Source organism: Phyllostomus discolor, chromosome 6, assembly GCF_004126475.2.
Source record: "Phyllostomus discolor isolate MPI-MPIP mPhyDis1 chromosome 6, mPhyDis1.pri.v3, whole genome shotgun sequence".
In the NCBI taxonomy this organism is placed as follows: domain Eukaryota; kingdom Metazoa; phylum Chordata; class Mammalia; order Chiroptera; family Phyllostomidae; genus Phyllostomus; species Phyllostomus discolor.
The window spans coordinates 163,918,895-163,940,147 of NC_040908.2; the positions used below are offsets into that span (position 1 = coordinate 163,918,895).

The window sequence follows — 21,253 nt, forward strand, 5'->3', positions numbered from 1 at the left end:
ATAGGCAAGAAGGAGCTGGAAAACTGGTTCAACCACTATGGAAAGCAGTATGGAATTTTCTCAGAAAACTAAAAATGGATCTGTCTTTTGACCCTGCAGTTCCACTGCTAGGATTATATACTAAGAACCCTGAACACCAATCCAAAAGAATCTATGCATCCCAATGTTCATAGCAGCACAATTTACAATAGCTAGGTGCTGGAAGCAACCTAGGTGCCCATCAGTAAATGAATGGATTAAAAATCTATGGTACATTCACACAATGGAATTCTATGCAGCAGAAAGAAAGAAGGAGCTCCTACCCTTTGCAACAGCTTGGATGGAGCTGGAAAGTATTGTGCTAAGTGAAACAAGCCAGGCAGTGAAAGACAAATACCACATGATATCACCTTTACAGGAACCTAAACAACAAAACAAAGAAACAAGCAAAATATAACCAAAGACACTGAAATAGGGGACAGGCTGACAGTGACCAGAGGGGAGAGGGGAGGGAATTTCAGGGGAAAAGGGGAAGGGTTTACAGAAACAAGTATAAAATACACATGGACAAAAACTAGGGCGGGAATAGCAATGGGAAGGAGGTGAGGAGGGATGAGTGGGTGGGCTGGGATGGGAGTAAAAGATAGAAAATTGTACTGCAACAACAATTAAAATAAAATAAAAAATTTTTTTAAAAAAGAAGGTCTCTGGAAAGGAGGATTTCAAGTCATGAAAGGCAAGGACCTACATCCAAGATTGCTCTATCCAGCAAAGCTTTCATTTAGAATGGAAGGGCAGATAAAGTGCTTCTCAGATAAGGTCAAGTTGAAGGAGTTCATTATCACCAAGCCCTTATTATATGAAATCTTAAGGAGACTTATCTGAGAAAAAGAAGATAAAAACATGTATAGTAAAGTGACAGCAAACTCACAATTATTAACAACCACACCTAAAACAAAAACAAAAGAAACTAAGCAAACAACTAGAACAGAAACAGAACCACAGAAATGGAGATCACATGGAGGGTTATCAACAGGGGAGTGGGAGGAGAGAGGGGGAAAAGGTACAGAGAATAAGTAGCATAGATGGTAAATAGAAAATAGACAGGGGGAGGGTAAGAATAGTATGGGAAATGTAGAAGCTAAAGAACTTATAAGTATGACACATGGACATGAACTAAAGGGGGTGAATGTGGGTGGGAGGGGGTGTGCAGGGTGGAGGGGAGTGAAGAGGAGGAAATGGGACAACTGTAATAGCATAAACAATAATATATATATATATATTTTAAAAATTATAACTTTATTTGAGCCAAACTGATGACATGGAGCAAGACTTCAAACGCTTGGTAGGTTTCCTTTCTCAGGGAAGCCTGCTTTGTTGATCCCCACCTCACCCCCAGCCCCAGTAATGACCCCATTAAGCATTTATACTCCTGCTGTGTAGTCCTTGTTGATTACTTAGCCCAGGACATAGGCGTTTACTAGGAGGCAAAGTAAAAATAAGTCACTGATACTGATAATATATCCACTAGAGGCTTTTATTTTTTTGAAGATTTTAAAAACATTTTTAATGGCGATTATTATGTTGACATTTGTTTCTCATCCCACATCATCCTCAGCCAAGCTCTGAGCACTTAACAGTTCCCTGCCTAACTGTTCCAAGCGTAGCCAGAAGCACCTGGGACACCGGCGGTGGGCAAGTTTGCTGCAGCGCTTGCGGGAACTGCCGTGGCTGTCCGCAGACCGTCAGGTGCTCTACACGCTTTTCATGTTCACTTCGGGCCTGTATCTCTTCCCCAAGCTGTATTTCTTCAAGGAAGAACTTCCGAACAGCTTCAGCATCTTGAAGGTCAGGTAACTTGGAAAGGCCAGCTCTCTCTTTGGCAAGCTTTTGTTTCTTTCTTCGTTCTCGCAGCCTGTTCTTGGAGTTGGGGTCACTCGGTGTCCTGCGGTCGAAGTCGATGCAGTACCCGAGAAGAGGGCCCCGCACACGCCGGCAGCGATGGCGCTGCTCTGGCCCACCACCTTTTCTCAGCCGAGGTGAGGGGCCGGCCGCTGAGGGGGCCAGAGAAGAAGCCGTTGGCCACGAACCCGCAGAGCGGAGCGCAGGGCTCAAACTGGCTCTTGCTGCGAAGGGAAAGGAAAGACCAAGCACACCATTTCCGGCCCTGTCACCCAAGCACCCCCCCCCCCCCGCCCCCAGGCCACCCGCAGCAATCTATACACTAGAGACTTTTAGATGATTAATGCATATTTAATCATCACTACAACCCATATGATACAGGTACCATGATCAGTCACAGGAAACCGACACAGGAAGATGAGATAATTTACCTAAGGTCACAAAGCTGGTACCCGGTGGAGCTAGGATTCAACCCCTAGTGACTTTAGTGAATGAAGTGTGTGTTCACAAGACCACTATGCTGGGTTGCCTCTCCAAGGTGGAGTGCAGCGTGTCAGCCTTGAAACTGGGAGACTTGGGCCCAAATCCTGTCTCGACTTCCTACGTGCAGCTGCAAACCATTTAGGACCTCAAATTTCTCATCTGTGCAAAGGTCATGCCATCTGTTGAAATGATTGTAAAGATTGATAACACATGGAAAGCGTGTCTTTTTCAATGGAATTTATTGGGATGACACTGGTTAACAGAATCATACAGGTTCCAGGTGCACAACTCCACAACATAGCTGTACAATGTATTGTGTAAATATGTCTTTGATAGTGAGGTAGTTAGCCCTCATTATTTGCAAATGGATAAATGATGAAGATACAGGAAGCAAAGTAAAAAGGGACAAAGTATTCACTGGAGTGTGATGAGCATATTCTATATAACAACTGCGTTCTAAATTTATTCTAGAAGTCCAATAATAAAAGAATGATTAACTTGTGTAGGACTGCCTCTTTGACCTACTTCCAAGCAAGTACCGCAAAGAAACATGAACACGTGAGGATACACAGACAAGCATGTTCATAGCAAACACTGCAGTCAACTTAAATGTTCCAACAGAGTGACAGCTACTGTCAGTTAAGGAGTATCCTCCTGGGGAAAGTTATGCATCCTGCCCTGGTTGGTGTGACTCAGTGGATTGAGTGCCAACCAAAAGGTTGCCGGTTTGATGCCCAGTCAGGGCACATGCCTGGGTTGCCTGTGAGAGCCAGATGGATGTGTCTTCAAGTCACATGGATGCTTCTCTCCCTCCCTTCCCCTCTCTCTAAAAAGAAATAAAATCTTCTTTAAAAAAAAAAGAAAGTTATTCATTCTTTAACATAATTAAGGAGGCTATGATTTACCAAGAGGGAAAATTCTGCATAAGAAACAATGTGAAAAAAGAAAATATTTGTATCACATAGAGATCCACTCTGCTACAAGACAAACATCTTGGGGAGGAGAACATTCACTTTCTATGATTCAATATTATGTGAAATTTGTGCTACTTTTATAGTTTAAAGAATATTGTAAGAACTTTGAATCTCACTTTTGGAAAAGAGTTATAAGACCAATAAAAGTAAGGATTATACTCTTTAGCAACCAATTCACTTAAAAAAAATAAATTCAGCCCTGGCTGGTGTGGCTGAGTGGGCTGAGCAGAGGCCTGTGAACCAGGGGGTCGCTGGTTGATTCCCAGTCAGGGCACACGCCTGGGTTGGGGGCTGGATCTAGGTTCCAGTTGGGGAAGTGGGAGAGGCAACCAACTGATGTTTCTCTCACACATGGATGATTCTCTCCTTCTTTCTCTCTCCCATCCTCTCTCTGAAAATAAATAAAAATCTTTTTAAAAAAAATCAAAATTGTGTGTACTATGAAAAATAGGTGTGTGGTCAGGGAGTTGAAAAGGATTGTGACAAGTTAAATGTTTCCCTCTTGTTTCTGATCTAATACTGCCACAGGGGGTACACAGTAAAGACTAATTGTGGGGGAAGAGGAAATCCCTTGGTTTTATTATTATCATTTTTTTTAACTGGCAAGCTTGACCCAGACAGCAGCTTGGGGTGTCCTCTCTTCTCCACCCCATGCTGGTGGTTTATTCCCACGGGCCTCAGACACAGGTGTGCGCAATCTCAGTGTCTAGACAAAAGGCAGGAGGAGTGGTCTCTGGCCCCAAACTCCCCTCCTGCAGCAGCTCATCCACAACCCCCACCCCCGCCCCAAGCCACCCACCATGGCAGAGCCCTTCTAGGGCGTGCGGCGGGGGTTGCTAACTACAGCCAACCGGCCAAATGTGGCCCGGCCATCATCTGTCAGGTCCCTGGGCTAAGAATGGTTTTTACACTTTTATAAATGGCTACCTGGTCATATAAGTACCTATATGTCTTCGATTCTATCCTCTGGAACCGCAAAACCGAAACTGGTCACTATCTTGTCCTTTGAGAAAAGCTTTGCCCACCCTGTTTCTCTACTCCTTTCCAACTTCAGCCAGGAGCACAGGTGACAGCCTAGGACTCGTGTGAACTCTCGCCCGGAGCTCGGGGCAGCAGCGGCCCGCACCTCCTCCCGGAGCTCGGGCTGAGCTCCTGGGTGGGAGCTCTGCGCGGCCCAGAGGCACCCCGGCTGCTTCAGAGCCCCGCTGCGGGCGGGGTGGCGGGGCGGGCGCGGCGAGGGCAGCCGCAGCGCTGGCGCAGGCAGAAGTGCCAGACCAGGGCGCCGCAGCTCAGCAGGGCCAGCGCTGCGCCCACGCCTACGGCCGCGTGGACCAGGCTGCGGGGCCGGAGGGGCACGGCCACCCGGCCGCACGGCCCGAAGGCAGGGAGGTCCGCACCCTCAGGGCCTTCGCCACCCTCCCCGGGCACGCTGCTTACACCCGCCGCGTTAGCGGCCACCACGCAAACGACATAAGCGCCCCCGGGCTTCAGCCCCTTCAGCTCTGCTCGGCGGAAGGTAGAGTTGAGGAGGGGGCCCTTCTGGGGAGGCCCACTGCCTTCCCAAAGCAGCAGCCAGTACTGGTGGACCGGGGAGGAGGGGGCACACCAGTGCACCACCGCGCTGCCGTCCTCTGCCACCACGTGCACTTCTCCCAGGCGCGGTGGGGCGGGCGGCTGCGCTGGGCTGGAGAGCCCCGGGCACAGGCAGGCGGTCGGGCCCGCCCTCTGCAGCTCTTTGCACGGGACCTGCAGGTGGCGGCAGCGGTCATAGTCACAGAGGACAGCAGGCAAAGGTGACCGCGTTATCTCATCTCCCTCTTCTTCTGAGTCTTGAGGGGCCAAGTGCTGCGCTCTGAGAACCAAGGAGAAGGCGACAGCCAGGAGCCACAGAAAGCAGGGAACGCCCAGCATGGAGTCTGGAAGGGGAGGGGATGCTGAGTTAGGAAAGGCCGCTCAGCCCCCACCTTTCCAAGCCCCGTGGCTCAACAAAACCCCTGGGGACCCGGGGACACTACTGGGGACTGAGAGAACAGGAAAGAGGAGGGAATGAGACCGACACACTCATTTGTCAACCAATTTCTGAACAGCCTATGTGCTAGATTTCAGGCGAAAAAGAATAAAATGTGGTCGCACGGGAGACAGCTGTGTGACCAGCAAGGTAGGAAGTGGTAGAAATAGTTAACGAATAAAGCAAGTGCTGGGGGAAGAAGAGAAGGAAAATATTTACTCAGCCGAGGGAAGAAAGGTGGAGTAATTCCCAGCTGCTACGCAGAGGAAAGATCTGAGAGAGAAAGGGCAGAGAGAACAGAAGCGGGCAATAGGGATCTCACAGCCCACTTGTCACCGGAGGCCTGATCCTTGCCAGTTCCCCACCTGCCCGATCCTCCCGGGCCACCCACCGACAGCCTCTCACCAGTGTGGGGGCCTTGGAGTTCGCCACCAGACCTCCGTGGGTTTCAGGCCCAGCGGTCCCCGGGAGCACAGGCTGCGCCGTCAGGTTTTGCGTCTTCCACTTCAATTCTGTTTTGCCTCGAAACTTTTATACCCTTCAGCTGTGATGTCACTACCTCGCCCCCCCTCCCCCTGCCCCCCTCTCCTGGTGAGTGCCAAGAAGAGGGCTGGTCCCTTCAGAGGGTCTGAGTCACAGGGCCAGGCGTGGGGGAAGCCACACGCTTCGGTTTCAGCTGGAGGCCAGGATGCCTGGGTTCTGCAAGGGGACTGGAATGTGGAAAGCAGCCAGGAGCTGAGAAACCAGAAGCTAGAGCATGTGAAGGGATGAAAAGGGACACAAGGGAGGGGGGCCACCTGGCTGGTATCAGAGAGGAAAACAGCTGTGGACGGCATGTGGCTTGGGCCACAAAATGCTGTTTTGGTAAAAATCCTAACACTTCCCTGGCTGTCATTTCCTGCCTTCTGCCTCCCGGAGGACATAAAAGGAGGGGTGCAGAGGCCTGAATGATGTAGCCCAACTCTCCAGACCCGCCCTACACTATCCCCCTCCCCAGAGGGAAATAGGAGTCACGTGGATGGAAGAGGCCAGAGAGGTCCTCTCTCCTTGTACTCCTGAGGCTTGTGAATGAAAACAACTGTGTTTAATCTGGGGTTTGGAGGCCCTCCCCATCTGGCCCCAGAGAAGACAGCCTCTGCCCATCGGGGGTGGCCGGTGCCTGGGGAACACAAGGTTTTCAAATGACCCTGAGTCAAGTTCAAGGAGTCAGCGAAGAGTCAGGGAAGTCACTGGCAAGAATACAATTTATTGGGAAAGCCACAGATGAAGGCGGAAGGGAGAGGGCCCAGTGGAAAGGGCTGGAGTGTGGGTCTCTGCCCTGTTCTCTTCAGGAGCTGGAGCAGGTGGGGTGCCGCTGGTGAGAGCCCCCAGAGGTGTCAGAGCTGCCCAGGGTCTCCGGGGCCAGGGCAGGGGTGGAAGCAGGCAGGTTGGCCTCGGTCAGCAGAGCTGCATCTTCCCAGGAGCCTGAACCTGGGCCAGGGGAGGGAGAAACGACATTCCAAATGGCAAATGAGACAACCAGGAGCCCCTCACCCCCACCTGGTACAGCCTCCTCTCCACCCTCATGCCACCGCCCAGCCCACCCTGCTCCCTACGCAAGGGGTCTCTCACCATCACTGGCCTCCGGCTCCAGCTCTTCCTCGCCGCTCTGGGGCTGCTGATCTGGTTTTTCCTCCTCAGACAGCTGGGCCTCTGCAGCCACAGGGGGCGATGGCAGGGGTCAGGCAAGAGGCTAAAGGGGCAGGCTAGGGGGAGGCAGGAGGAAGGGATGGACGGAGGATGGCCGCAGCACCATACCTGTCCCTGAGGGGTCTTCGGGGCTCTCACCATCCTCTGTGACGTCCGGCAGCTGGTTTGGCTCCTCCTGGTCTTGGGACAGAGGGCAGGACAGGGCCAGGATGGCTGTGCCTGGACTCACACCGGATGGAGCAAGAGCCCCCGTCACCCAACCCCCGAGCCCCACCATTAGTTACCTAGCCGACGGGCATTGGTCCTTCCCTGGGCTTCCTTCCGGGGCCCGTCCCTTTTCCGGATGTTCACCTGTGGAGGACACTACTCAGCAGCCAGGACTGATTTCCTTCACCAGGGATCGGGGCCCTCACACCCGGGGCCCCCCAGTGCGCCCCAGCCCAGGCTCACTCCCAGTCAAAGAAGAATCACAAAGGGCCGGGGAAAGGGGCCCTCAGTGACCTGCAGGGCCAGGCGGTGGCGGGGCCAGATGCCTCCCCACATCCACTGCATGTAGCTGAAGAGCACGATGACGCTGAGGAAGGTGAAGTTGCTGGCGACACCTATGAAGGCGCAGGTCATGGGGAAGTTGTACAGCAGGTACCTGAGGCAGGAGGGAGGGACAGAAAGGTAGCGGTTCCAGGCACCAACCAGCCTTCTCCGGAGACGGCGGCCCTCAACTCTGGCTGCACACCAGCACTCCCTGGGGGGCCTTCGGAAAGGCTCACGGTGCCCTGGCCGCTGCGGCTCAGGTGGTTGGAGCGTCGCCCCACACACCAGACGGTTGCGGGCTGCGTTCCCTGTCAGGGCACATGCCTGGGTTGCAGGTTCAGTCCCCGGTCAGGGGGCACGTGAGAGGCAATCAACTGACACTTCTCTCCCCTTCTCTCTCTAAACACCAGTGAGCACACCCTTGAGTGAGAATGAAAAAAAAATGTCTGATGGCCAGAGGTCAGCCCAACAGATTCCGGTTCGGTTGGTCCGGTGCTGCGGCCCAGGCATCAGTGTTTTAAAAAAGTTCCCCAGGGAATAAACGAACAAACAAAACTAAAGCAAACTCCCGGAGGCAGACAAAAGACGGGTGGTTACCAGAGGGGAAGGGGGCCGGAGGGAGGACAAGATGGGTCAAGGGGCTCGGTGGTATGGTGACGGGTGGAAAGGGCTGGGCGGTGAGGATGCTGTAGCACGGACAGTGGTGAATTACAATGTTGTATACTCGAAATGTTAGAAATCAGTGCTGCAAAAGGAAGGAAGGAAGGGAGGGAGGGAGGGAGGGAGGAAGGGAAGGAGGAAGGGAGGAAGGGAAGGAGGGAGGGTTGGTTCCCCAGGAAATTGATTTGTGCAGCCTGGGTTGAGACCCTGTGGCCCATGTAAAACCTGTTACCTTTGCTTAGGACCCCCTTTGCTTAAGGGCAGCCCCGGGTGAGCCCCCGAGGTGTGCTTTGGTGGTTCCTCACCTGAGCCCAGAGAAGTGGGCGTGGATGCGGAGGTAGGCTCCGTACAGCTGGATGCGCTTGCTGTGTACTTCGATGATCGCTCCAGTGGTGGGCACATACTGCAGGGTTGGGGGCAGGGGGGTGGCAGCCGCATCAGGCCGCGACCCTGCTGCTGTCAACGTGAGGCCCGCTTCCGGGGTCTCTGTCGCTGCCCCCCCTCACTGTGCCCAGAGGCTCCTCAGGGAGAACTCTGGGCTTGTGGGGAAGGCCGTGTCCTCGTCTCCCTTCACCCACTTACCGAGTTTTCTCTGTATTCTGGGTACAGCTCCACCTCCAGGAGCTGCTTCTGCTCTGCAAACCCGAACAGCAGCAGGCTCGAGAAGACCAGCGTGTCGAGCATCTGGAGCAGGTCTGAGCGGTAGTGCAGCATCACCTGCCAGGGCCGGGAGGGAGACACCGCGGTCAGGCACCCCCAGGTTCTCACGGGCCGACCCAGCCCGTGGTCGCCCCGGAGCAGTCTGTGAAGGGTGCTTCTTCCTCGGGTCCACAGCTCCCTCACTCACACCTTCTGCCACGCCCCGTCCAAGTCTCAGCCCAGTCGTTCCAAATGCTTGAGGGACAGCACTGCCCTTCCCAACCACATGTTTCTGTCCCAGAACAAGGCAGGCCCCTCTTCCTAGAAACCTTCCCAGGTTAAGCCTAACACTGTCTCGGATCTGCCTTTCTCCCAGAGAGTTCTAAAATCCGGAACAGATCAAGGCCCAGGGTACCACCTGAAGCTTTGTTCCCTGCATGGACATTCGGGGATTTGCTTCATGATATGGTTCTGCTGACAATTAAGAATGGAGCCTTCCCCTGGCTGGCGTAGCTCAGTGGATTGAGCGAGGGCTGGGAACCAAAGTGTCCCAGGTTCGATTCCCAGCCAGGGTACATGCCTGGGTTGCACCCCTAGCAACTGCACATTGATGTTTCTCTCTCTCTCTCTCTCTCCCTCCCTCCCTCACTTCCTCCCTTCCCTCTCTAGAAAGAAAGAAAGAAAGAAAGAGAAAGAAAGAAAGAAAGAAAGAAAGAAAGAAAGAAAGAAAGAAGCCTTCCTGGTTAGTGTAGCTCAGTGGATTGAGTGCGGGCTGCGAACCAAAGCATCACAGGTTCGATTCCCAGTCAGGGCACATGCCTGGGTTGCAGGCCACGGCCCCCAGCAACTGCACATTGATGTTTTTCTCTCTCTCCCTCCCTCCCTTCCCTCTCTAGAAATAAATAAAATCTTAAAAAAAAAAAAGAATGGAGCCTTAACAATGACTGAACACTCACTATGTGCTAATAAGCACTTTACATTCCTTCACTGAACCCGGACTAGTCTTGCTATGCGGAGTTACTATTATGCCGCTTGTAACACTTTAACTCCGGTAGGGTTAGGTCAGCTGTCCCTCAGCCTGCGTGTTTCTGCGTCAGGGTGTGAGCCCAGGTTTGTCCGGCTCCCAAGGAGCCCATCGTCAGAGCAGTTCCACTGCAGACTCTACCCCGCGGCTGGATGATGCCACCAGCTCTCTGGGGGGTGCTTGCCTCACTCGCTAACCCGACTCCTCTCCCTTGTGCTGATGTGTCTGTGACCTCACGGCGGGGGTGTTTCCTCCCTGAGGGCCCACCCCAGCGGCCTAGCTCCCGTCGCCGCCGTTCTGCACGTCCTCCCCCACGGGCCTTGCACACTTACGGAGCGGGAGGAAGTGGAGATGATGCGTCCGCCTCGGGTGTAGCACGAAATGGTGACCAAGAACATGCCCAAGCCTTGATTCACGGGGGACTCTGGCAGCTCGAGCTCCAAGGTGACGCGGTACGGCTGTCCATACATCAGCACCTGCCCGAGGCAGCCACATCTCATCAAAACTGCTTTTATTTTACCTTATTTTTTTTTACTTGTCTGAAGGGGCCTGACAGCAAAAACACGTATTTTTTTAAAATTATACTGTCCCTCTTCCACCTCCCCCGCAACCCTCCAAATACTTGGCCACAACCCCCTGGGTTGGCCTCAACAGGCCTCTCCACCTCTCATCCCAAGAAGGTGCTGCCCCCTTCTGGTGGCTGGATCCTTCCCACTTCGGAGATTCTGAGATCCGAGGCAGACTCGAGCTGCTCTATTCTAAGGGTGTGTCGGGTTTCTTTTCCAAAAGTGAACCGTCCTGCTGCCAACTGGGCCATCTGTGACTCAGGCCCGTCCCCGGGAGGCCACCCCGCCGGCCCGGCCTGCCGGCACTTACATTATTAATTAACCCAGTGCCGGAGTGCGCACCACCTCCCTAGCCAGCTCGGGCACCATCCCTGGTGCTCCAGGCCCACTTTTGGTCACTGTGGGTCCCTTGTCTTGGTCCTGCTGGTAGAACCCTGAGACTCCCAGTGGGGAGACTGCTTCCCTGGGATTAGTCTTAGAATGTCACCGACTGGCCACCAGCACACCCTGGCTTCTCCTGACCATTCATTCCTATGCTCCTCTGACCCTGTATCAACTGTTTCCTATGTCACGACCCCCTTGGGGTGGCATATAAGAATCCCAGGAGCGGTGGTAAAACTTTTTTTTTTTTTGCTATTGCGACAGGTTTTTAAAAATATTCTTGTTTATTCTATTACAGTTGTCCCAATTTTTCCCCTTTTGCCCTCCTCCGCCCAGCCACCCCTGCCTCCCCGCCCATAGTCAATCCCCACACCATTGTCCATGTCCAGGGATCACTCATATGTTTGTCTTTAACCAAAGAGAGAATAGGTTTTTTTTAACATTGAAAAGCATTGCCCCAGCCCACAGAGAACCAGCTCTAAAACCTGCACATGGCTATGAGGGTCCTCTGAGAATTTTGTCACTAGGGTAAAAGGCGGAATGTGCTGATCCCAGTCTTTATATGGATTCTTATTTTCAGTCTGAATTATCTGTTGAAGAATGGGTTCCACGACATTCCTAACCCCCTGTCTAGGTCAGATGAGTCTAAAGCAGTTGCTTCACTGAATTCTTTGCAGCATTAAAATACTGGGTTGGCCAAAAAGTCTGGTTTAGTTTTTTTCTGTAAAATTAAAGACACATTTTTCATTTTCACCAGTAACTTTATTGATTTGAATATTTTTAGTGTGTCAGCTGTCTCCTGCTATTGGCTTGTAGTGGGCGGAGACCAGGGGTGCTGCTATCTTCCAGTGCATAAGACGGCCCCACAGCAGACAGTTATTTGGCCACAATGTCAGTCGTACCAAGGAACTTTGCAAACCACTTCTGACACGTTCAGTCAGTCACAGCACCTTCTCCACACACTGCACAGATCATGTTTTTGCATTTCAGTTGAGTTTTTTACCTTTCTTGAAATAATAAAGCATACTAAGCTCAAAATGTTGTGTATTTTCTTCCATCTTCAATATTCAAATGGCTGCACCAAAATTCGCCAATTTTGATGTTTCTTGAAAAACGCACACGGATATGACAAACGACAACTATTGTAATACAATAATACAATCTAACAAGATTGTTTTGACTGAAGTTAAAGACAACTAAGCAGTACTAGAGCCACCATGCGGAAAAAACTAAGCGAACTTTTTGGCCAACCCCACAGTCCTCCAGGCGGATTTGGAGGGAAGTGGGAGCGACTGACTGCTTGCTCACGGTACGGGTTTCTCCTTGGGGCGGGGAGAGCTCCAGAACAGACCGTGGTGACGTCTGCCCAGCTATGTGAATGCATGCTTTAAATGAGTGGATTGTATGTAATGTGAATTTTATCTCAATAAAGATACATGTGTGTGAGAATATTTTTATATATATATACATATATACAACTAGCAATTCTGTCTAAATGAATGTCATCTCGAGAGAGACCCGTGGAGTCTAGTATCAGAACCTTGCGAAGGACTCCACGCCCTTGTTCCTGCATGCCTGCCCAGTGAGCAGGGTCTCCCCTTCTCTCCCACTCCCACACAGTACTCCCTCTTCTCTGACGGTCCACTGTGAGCCTCGCCATCTCCACAGTCTCACACTGATCTCTCCAATTCTTCACAAACTCTTCTGAAGTGCAGAATCTGCATCTTACACCTCGCTACTTCATACAACATTCAGAAGTCGATCAATCCTTTGAGCTCCCTGAAAGCAGGATCGCGTCTCCTATGTTTAGTGAGGCATTTCGTTACGCACAGCAGACGCGTTACTTCAGCTGTCCGTCCACCCGTCCGTTCAAAACTGCCCACTGTAGACGAAGAAAATGATCGACCTGCTTCAGCTACCAGGGACTTGGGCTGGATCTCGCCCCTCGCCCTTCAACTTCCCCTTCCTTCTTTACCCAGCAGCCTCATGCCCAACTGCCGGAGGCTCCCTGAAGCCCGCTGTGGTGCGCGCCAAGGGCAGCCACACAACCGCACGCACTCGGCCGGGCATGGATGCGCTGCGGCTTCATTTCTGTTCCGCTCTGCATATTCCGTCTGTGATCAGTATTAACGCTGCCACCGAGCACTCTGAATCAATGTCCTCACAGGACATTCTACCAGAACCTCCGAGTTCCCGGCCGGAGTAGCAGCACGACAGTGATAAACCTCTGCCTCGCCGTGCCCAGCGTGCCGCCGCTGCGCTACTTGGAACTCTTCCGCTTGGGGCCCACTTGTGGGACCCAGCAAGTATGTTTTTGATAATGAACTGCTACCTGGCAGATGACAGACGTCCCAGGAGACACAGTTTCTCAGGTTATCTGTGTTGCCAAATGAGGCCGGTCTGCACCCCCACCCTAGGGAACCCCAAACTCTGCAGCTTACACTCCCCCCGTCAGAGTGACTGTTTCTTTGTATCCTGTGTTTTCTGTCTTTGAGTCAGTGTGGTCCCAAGTATCATGTTTGCAAAAATAATTTTCAGATGATTTTGAAACTCTTCAAGTAAGTCTGACCACTGATGACAACTCAGAAAACTCTGACGATCAGACATGATGTCGCCCCTCCAGTCCTCCACAGGCCTTCTGAGGTATCCGGGGACTGCACCCTCTCTCAGTCTAATAAAGAAGGATGAGTTCCTATTCCCCGTTTGTTGGGGTTTCCAGGTCTGTTGAAGTCACACTGGCATCTGGCTCGTCCTGTGACACAGTACCCTTTGGAATGGTAGGTTACAAACATTTGTCACAAGTTTCATAACTTTATATCCAAGCTTTCAAAACTCTTGGGTAGATTCCATCCTAGTCCGGTGGAATAGCTGGTTTGTTAATTTAGGTTCATTCAGGTCTAAAACACACCTCATGCCGTCGATACGGACTGGCTGAAACAATTTGAGAAGGAGAACATTGCTAACACTGGCAGGAAAGAACAATCCATACAATTTATTTAGACTCTAATTTTTTCTTTAGATTCCCTTTCTTTGTTTCTTTCTTTCTGGGTTGTTTTGTTTTTGTTTTTGTCGAATTCGTTCAGGTGGCACTGGTTCACAACTCCCCTTTTCCCGAGAGCCTCCCCTCCTTAGTCTCTGTTACTCAATCCTGCTCTCCAGGTCTTTCTCAAGTTTTCCTTTTGATTCCAAGTCATCAAAGTGCTAATGCGACCTCTGTTCAGCTCCCATACTCACCCGATCACGTCCGCCCTTAGCAAGGGACACGTTGGCAATGGGGAAGGAGCAGAGTAAGGAGGCGGAGGGGTCACAGTCAGTCCTAAGTGAGGAGGAGGATAACGCTGCTAAGTTATGGAGTCTGTCGCACCTGTCCGTGCCCCACCTTGCCCCCTAGCACTTCTTCCTGTCCCCCATCCCTTTCCCCAGGACAGGTACCCTCCTCTGTTACAGACAGGGAGCACAGATGCAGCCAGCAGATTCAACCGATTCTTTCACTCTCTCCTGGCTACTTCAGTGTGTCTCCTCTCACAGAGCAGGCATTCTTAAACGGGAATCTATAGACACTGAGTTGGTAAGTTTCAGACTTAAGTGGTTCTCACTTGGGGAACTTCATACAAATGCAGATTCCTGGGTCCCACCTCCAGATTCTGATTCATTAGGTCTGGTCTGGGGCCTAGCTGGAAACGACTCCTCCAGAGGGATCCATGGGTGGTCTTTAAGAGGCTCAGGAACCCCCTCAAGTTATAGGCAAACTTGTAGCAGGATATGCACGGGCATGGAGCTATACTTTTATGGCAGGAAGAGCTGTAGCTTCTGTGAGAAAAGTTTAAGCAGCTCTGCTTTAGAAATTACAGCTCATGACGGGGGACTCGAAACAGGGAAAAAATATTCTGGACCACTGATAATGCCCTTATTGGCATCTCTTCATTGGTCCTATAGCCACTGTTAAGACACAGGGAGAGGATGTGGCAAGGCCAGTAAACTCGGGGAGTTCACATACCCTGCACCTCGTGTTTCCATAATCTCTGCTGTGCAGTAGACTATGGGGAATGGAAGTAACGTCAAAGGCAAAGTGCTGCTTTCCTGACAGCTCCTCTAGCAAAAGCCAAGTTAGTTTCATTAGTCTGCTGTGGCCCCGAGAGAGGTCTGATCCAACCTCAATAGAACTGACACTTAGGATGCCTAGAAGGGGAATTAAAAAAAAATTCTTTTAGCCCTGGCTGGTGTGGCTCAGTGGACTGAGTGCCAGCCTGAGAAACAAAGGGTCACCGGTTCAATTCCCAGTCAGAGCACATGCCTGGGTTGCAGGCCAGGTCCCTAATAGGGAGCATGTGAGAGGCAACCACACATTGATGTTTCTCTCCCTCTTTTTCTCTCCCTTCCCTTCTCTCTAAAATAAATAAAGTCTTTAAAAAAAAGAACTCTGGGCCCTGGCTGGCATAGCTCGGTGGATTGAGCATGGGCTGCGAACCAAAGTGTGGCAGGTTCGATTCCCAGTCAGGGCACATGCCTGGGTTGCAGGCCATGACCCCCCAGCAACCGCACATTGATGTTTCTCTCTCTCTCTCTCTCCCCCTCCCTTCCCTCTCTAAAAATAAATAAATAAATAAAATCTTAAAAAAAAAACTCTGCAATTAAATTTTTTTTTAAAAAATTCTTTTAACCAGAAGTAGAAATAGGATCATAGACACCTATCACCTGAAACCTGCTTTTTATTTTATTTTATTTAAATTGTTGTTCAAGTACAGTTTTTTGCCTTTTACTCCCATCCCAGCCCACCCCCTCCCCAAAACCTGCTTTTTAACCTGGGGCTGTGAAAGGTAAGAAGTTACAAAAGCACACCAGGCCCAAGCTTCCTCCTCTGTAAATGAGGGGGTTGAACTGAATAAGCCCCAAGGGGCCTTGCAGCAATTCTCCCACAGACTCCTCTACTAAGACGGAGGGCCCCTCTCACCTGTAGTAGAAATGCACGGGGCTGAGGTGGCTGACTGTCGGCATGTAGGAGTAGTAGAAGGAGCCATAGAGGAAAACGGACACCCAGAGCAGCAGGAGGATGGTACAGAAGAGCACCCCAAACTGCAGCAGCAGCTTGCGGGCACGTCCCGCCAAGACATGGCCCACCTCCTGGACCCACAGCAAGGCAGGTACTGGCGGGTCATTGACCACGGCAGCAGGTGTGGTGGGTCTGGCCCCAGGTTCAGGCTTCGAGTTCCTAGCTGTTTTGCCACCTGGGCGCCATCCCTGGCCATGAGATGAGGCAGATGGTGGTTCCTGGAAAAAGATAGGAGGAAAGAGTAGCTTTTTTCTGGGGGTTGGTGGGGACAAAACAGAAGGTTACTGGGCTGACTTTGAGGAACCAGAGACAGCAGAGCCTTTGTTTCATATGCCTTTCTCCATATGACTGTGTTTCTCAGCCAATTATCCCTTCCCTTTCCTCCACTGTGCTCTGTTCACCCCCAGTGCCAGAGCTCCTCAGTTGAACTGGTCCTCTTGCCACCTGATTGTGGGACAGGCTGCCTTGCTACTCAATCACAGCAACACAAAACATACAGAGAACGAGCGCCTTAAAATTCTTAAGGAGCTTTCACATACACGGTGACACTGAATCCACACTGCGAAGTATTGCACTGAGAGAAAGCGTGAAGTGACTTGTGCCTAAAGTTGCACAGCCAGACTCAAAGCAAGCAGCGGAAGCACAGTCACAGCTGCCTCCCAAGTTTCTCCTCTCGTTCTGGAGCCGCACTCGCTCCCTGACCCGCCTGCGCCTCACCACAAGCAGGGCGTTCTGCAGACTACGGCTGCTCCCCACCAACCCCCTACGGCTCGCGGGTGGACGCGGCCCCTGGAGCCCCCCGCTTAATTACTCCGCTGTAGAAAAAGCCAATTCGCCAGCTGCCAGGGCTCTGCACTTACCAGCATCTCGCGCTGCCTGGGGCAACGGCGAGAGGGACTTCCGCCTCCCGGGCACGCCCCACCCCCTTCCACAGACAGCCAATGTAGCCCCGGGGCGGGGCCTAGTCCAGGGGAGGGGTCCGATAGTGGGCGGAGCTAGGCCCAGGGGCCCGGCTGTTCAGACTGCGGAGCTCCCACCTCCGCGCACTCCTCGCTCTCCTCCTCCGCGGTCCCTGTCCGTCCATCCTCCTGTTACCATGACCAAAGGAGACGGGCACCTCCCTCCAAGACCCAAGACATTCCCGGGGCATGCTATGAGTCAGCAGCACCCACCTCGGTCTGCCTCTCGAGGCCGCAATCACGGCCGCCCACACCTGCACCACCTGCCCTTTAACCCCCAAAAAGGGAAAGAGAGAAGGGCACCCAGCTGGCGCTGACCTTTTCGCCCACAGCTCTTTGGGCCTGTAGGCATCCAAGACAGACAGTATTCGCCCAGAGAGCACTGCGGTCTGCAGGCACCTGTGCATCCTGCGCGTTGCTCCGACGCTCCGGCTGTGCCGTATTCACAAGCATTTCAGCCTGGTGTTCTTTTTCCTCTAGCTTTAGCGATGCGTGATCGACTTCCTCCGACCCTAACTAGACTCCCCTTCAGAGTCCGCACAGCCCATTATCTAGACAAGGTCTTAGAAGGCTGTGCCTTTTATTTTTGTATGTCTGTATTCACCCCAAGTATGAGCGCTCCGAGTGCCTCTGGCCAACTGGCTCAGTTGGCTGGAGCATCTTCCCGTTCACTAAAAAGGTTGTGGGTTCCATTCCCGGTGGGGGGCTCATATGGAGGCAACTGACTGATGTTTTACATCCATGCTTCTCTCCTCTCTCTGTTCCCATCTCACAACAATGCTCCCCCCCATTCTCTTTAAAATCAATAATTAAAAAAACATATTTAAAATTATTTAAAGAGCTGTCAGAGGGTAAGGTCAGTGTGGTGGGCATCTTTACACGCCCAAAGCAACAAGCACAACGATGCTCTTAGACCAGTGCTCCCACGCCCCCCCACCCCAAAAGCCCATCTATTTCCAGAAACATCCACGGACTCTCCCCACAATGCACCCTACCTCTTCTTTGTCCGATTCTTTGATCTGGTCTCTGAGCACCTCTTTCCCCCCAGATTCTTCTCTTTGGTCTGCCATTTCTTTAGATATTTTCCTGACGTACCTCGCTGCCCCTGGATCTTGCGCTCGAATCACTTGTAGCTAGAACACGAAGTGGAGATCCAGAAGCTGATACCTGTAGCTCATCACATTTTCCTGGGTATGGGGAACGGAGGGTCCCTGGGAGAGAAACGAAGATTCATGTGATAACTGCTGTGTCAGAGTAGAGGCAGGAGGGGGATGATGGGGGCCACTGCCCAGCTGATGTCAGATTTTCAAATGAGCAGGGTACCCCACAGCCAGTACAGACTCCACTGCAGGGGCTGTCACAGGTCCAGACCACCCCATTTGAGGGGGAAGTCTGCCTGTGCTTCAGCTCCTCTGGGGAGGGCTCTAGGCGACTCAGAACATGTACAATGGGGGAGGGGCAGGTATCGAGACAGCAACAGTGGGAGTGTGCACAGGGGCTGCAGGCAGCAGCCAGGCTCCCCCACTGGCCAGGCAGTTGGTATGCTCCAGGATCTGAACAGCTCCTTCTAGCATCCTTCATCTGCAGGTACCAGCTGTCTGGGCAGTGCTTGAGCTGCAGAAACTGGGACCAGCCCTCGGCAGACCACTGACTGGACCCACCCAGTGGCCTTCTCTGTATTAGCAGCTTCTGCTGCTGCATCAGGCACTTTCAGCTGCGACTCCCTGCAAGGTGGGGCACCCATCTCAGGCAGGAGGTTTTCGTGTATCCCACTGATTCTACTCCCCAGGGCTTCGGCTGCCTGTGGCCTCAGGTGAGTCAGAAACATCTTGCTTTTCCCCGTTGGGGCTCAAGGGGGCAGGTGGGGATTATGTACCCTCCCCATCAGGGCGGGGCTCCTTCTGGGTGAGGCTTTCAAAAGAACTGGGAACACATGGCTTGACAGCTGAAAAGCCTTAAATCACTGGTATGTCTAATGATCTGTGGCCTGGGCTCATTTCCTCAGCTGAGGAAGACCGGGATGGGAAAGTCCACTGGAGGATGGGAATAAGAAAACAAAATATCGGGGCACATGGCCCCAGCCTTATAAAGGCAGGACGAGTGTGCATGGAGGGGGCCTGTGGTTGAGATTGCTCTGAGCTGTCCCTCTCTTTTCTCCAGGATGAAAGGGGAGACGCCTGTGAACAGCACTATGAGTATTGGGCAAGCCCGCAAGATGGTGGAACAGCTTAAGATTGAGGCCAGCTTGTGCAGGATAAAGGTGGGTGGGACCCTGAGTCCCATTAGTTGGCCGCGCTGTGCTGTATGTTCCCAAACCTCAGAATAAAAGATGCTTCCCCACCCCCCTTGACTTCTGAGATCAGGGAAGGAGTCCCAGGCTCTGTAAGAAGGTGTCCCCAGGCCTCTGTGGGGGATGAGGGACTGGAAGACTGTCTTAAGGGAAGGGAAACTGCAGTCCCTCCCAGGGGCTCTGGTTGGCTAACAATTCCCTCCTGGCTGTGCCCCAGGTGTCCAAGGCAGCAGCAGACCTGATGACTTACTGTGATGCCCACGCCTGTGAGGATCCCCTCATCACCCCTGTGCCCACTTCGGAGAACCCCTTCCGGGAGAAGAAGTTCTTCTGTGCCCTCCTCTGAGCTGCCAGGTCCCTCTCACAACTCACCTTATCCTCTCCTGAGCCCTTCCTTAGGTCAGTAACTGTCATCAGCCCTTGAGGGTCCCTTGCATACTCTTCCTGGCCCTTGCCCAAACCTGTGAGGTTATCTGAAGCACAAGGCCCTCCCCTCACCTATCTGTCGACCCCACTTCCATGCCCACCGGGGGCCCCTTTGCCCCTCCCACTACAGGGCCACCAGATTCTTGCCAGATTCCTGCCCGCTTCCTTCTGTGACCCACTCACACATGGAGAGAGGGATGGGCTGGGTGCTTGCTCCCAGTCTCACCTGGAGCTATTGGAAGGGCAAAGCCATTTGAAGAATAAAATCATCCATAGTCTCAGAGGTACAGCTCCTGTGTTACAGTTCTTGGGGGAGAGGATCATCAGTCATTAGACGTGGGCGTGGGTGCGGCAGTTGAAAGGCTGCCACAGAGAACAGGGCCAGTCAAAGCAGGTTAGACAGTGTCTAGGATCGGAGATCGGTGGGGTTGGGGGGACAGCAGCCGCGAGAGAGCATCTCAAGTAAAAGGATTAAGTTACACTAGACATTCAGAGGCTACAGAGAAAACACACACATACACACACACGAGGGTAGTGAACAATGAAGGCAAGTGAAACTAAAAACAGACCGAACGGGGTGGACTTAAAGAGGTATTCGGGAGGGTAGCCGCCGCCAAGAGGAACCCAGCACCGAGGGGAGGAGCTCGGTTCTAGTTCCTGCAAAGGGGCCGGTCTTACTTCTAAGATGGCCGCGCCCACAGCGGGCCCTTTTCCAAGATGGCCGCCGCCACGGGACCAGCGCCAATATGGCAGCCCTACGTCACTGCGTCTCACTGTTCAGGGATTTTCCGCCAACCCCAAACTTAAAATGGCGGCCCCAGGCAGCTAGAGTTCTCAATATGGTCCCATCCGTGCTCGTCTGATCTGCCTCAAAATGGCTGCCCCGCCCTCGCCAACTCGATACCCATTCCTACACCTCCTCCCAGAGTCTGGAAAACCATGTCCCCACGATCCAGATGAAGGCACACGGGAGGTGGGAGGTTACAGCCTAGGATCATGGGAGGGGCGACCGCACCAAGCACTGCGTAGCAGGCTCTGGTCGTGTAGATCTTGCGAGGAGGCAGCCTAGGTTTCTGGGTTGCAGAATACAGGCTCCCTTTGGAATGTCAACGGAAGTGTGCCGTCAACATTGGCGCCGTTCATTTCGGGGTGCCTTTCCTCGTTACCTTCTGTCTCTAGGAGTTGGATAAGCCCCAGGATTTTTTCGGGGAACTGGTGTTCCCTCTGTTCCCACCTCCCCCTTCAGAAGCATTTTCAAGAAGAGATTCCCCGCCCCCAGTGTGCTTACGACCCGGTGTAGTGGTGCAACATGCTGCCTGGCCAGAGGCCAGACCTAAGACTTCACGTCTCACGAGTGCCTCAGGACTCAAACCTGGCAGGCTTATACGCCTCAGAATGCCTTTCTAGAAGCCTTTTCCTTCCAAGGCTGAACATACTGAGGTGGGACCAGGGTCAAGGCAGAGAAGGTTAACAGTCCCATGATGTCTGCTCCTATGGATTGTCAAGACCCCCAAACTCAGGGATACCTCCTTACACGGGGGGGGGGGGGGCTAGGCCAGCTCATGTTTTGTGCCTGGATACTTTTGGTGGGGATTGGGGGGCAAGGGGATACCTTTAGAAATAGGAGGGTGACCAGTATTATAGATAGCCCATCCCCCCCCCCTCCCCGGGGTTCCCCACACCTTCACACAG

General features: G+C 52.5%; 3 protein-coding genes and 1 pseudogene across 12 annotated transcripts; 1 reads left to right on the forward strand and 3 right to left on the reverse strand.

The window, feature by feature from the left end:
* Positions 1-1,529: 1,529 nt before the first annotated feature.
* On the reverse strand, positions 1,530-2,269 carry LOC114499138 (annotated as a pseudogene).
* Positions 2,270-3,758: 1,489 nt separating this feature from the next.
* Positions 3,759-6,464, reverse strand: LRRN4CL (LRRN4 C-terminal like). The gene is made up of 2 exons (XM_028515080.2): positions 5,752-6,464; positions 3,759-5,254 (listed from the first exon to the last, which is right to left on the reverse strand). The coding sequence occupies exon 2, from the start codon at positions 5,247-5,249 to the stop codon at positions 4,533-4,535; it is 717 nt and encodes a 238-aa protein (XP_028370881.1). The 5' UTR covers positions 5,250-5,254; positions 5,752-6,464; the 3' UTR covers positions 3,759-4,532.
* Positions 6,465-6,572: 108 nt separating this feature from the next.
* On the reverse strand, positions 6,573-20,226 carry BSCL2 (BSCL2 lipid droplet biogenesis associated, seipin). 10 transcript variants are annotated; one of them, XM_036029603.1, is made up of 13 exons: positions 20,131-20,226; positions 19,788-19,867; positions 17,841-18,056; positions 15,788-16,104; positions 14,071-14,152; positions 10,222-10,365; positions 8,809-8,943; positions 8,532-8,629; positions 7,537-7,678; positions 7,320-7,398; positions 7,144-7,254; positions 6,958-7,038; positions 6,573-6,816 (listed from the first exon to the last, which is right to left on the reverse strand). In XM_036029603.1, the coding sequence occupies exons 3-13, from the start codon at positions 17,913-17,915 to the stop codon at positions 6,674-6,676; spliced, it is 1,407 nt and encodes a 468-aa protein (XP_035885496.1). In that variant the 5' UTR covers positions 17,916-18,056; positions 19,788-19,867; positions 20,131-20,226; the 3' UTR covers positions 6,573-6,673. The 10 variants fall into 10 exon arrangements, with proteins under 10 accessions (XP_035885496.1, XP_028371954.1, XP_028371951.1 ...); XM_028516153.2 differs by having other exon boundaries at positions 7,144-7,215; positions 7,320-7,386; positions 20,131-20,224; XM_028516150.2 differs by having other exon boundaries at positions 7,144-7,215; positions 7,320-7,386; positions 19,788-19,924; positions 20,131-20,219.
* On the forward strand, positions 18,432-19,844 carry GNG3 (G protein subunit gamma 3). The gene is made up of 3 exons (XM_028516155.2): positions 18,432-18,658; positions 19,006-19,105; positions 19,353-19,844. The coding sequence occupies exons 2-3, from the start codon at positions 19,007-19,009 to the stop codon at positions 19,479-19,481; spliced, it is 228 nt and encodes a 75-aa protein (XP_028371956.1). The 5' UTR covers positions 18,432-18,658; position 19,006; the 3' UTR covers positions 19,482-19,844.
* Positions 20,227-21,253: the final 1,027 nt, after the last annotated feature.

What these genes read in the sequence shown, in the direction of transcription:
- LRRN4CL (XM_028515080.2), bottom strand. Translation starts at nt 5,249, where the DNA reads ATGCTGGGCGTTCCCTGCTTTCTGTGGCTCCTGGCTGTCGCCTTCTCC.
- BSCL2 (XM_036029603.1), bottom strand. Translation starts at nt 17,915, where the DNA reads ATGGCAGACCAAAGAGAAGAATCTGGGGGGAAAGAGGTGCTCAGAGAC. An exon ending in AAGAATCGGACAAAGAAGAG is followed by an intron (nt 16,105 to 17,840) that starts GTAGGGTGCATT and finishes ATCTTTTTCCAG; the next exon opens with GAACCACCATCTGCCTCATC. An exon ending in GCCCACTTCTCTGGGCTCAG is followed by an intron (nt 7,679 to 8,531) that starts GTGAGGAACCAC and finishes CTCCTGCCTCAG; the next exon opens with GTACCTGCTGTACAACTTCC.
- GNG3 (XM_028516155.2), top strand. Translation starts at nt 19,007, where the DNA reads ATGAAAGGGGAGACGCCTGTGAACAGCACTATGAGTATTGGGCAAGCC. An exon ending in CCAGCTTGTGCAGGATAAAG is followed by an intron (nt 19,106 to 19,352) that starts GTGGGTGGGACC and finishes GCTGTGCCCCAG; the next exon opens with GTGTCCAAGGCAGCAGCAGA.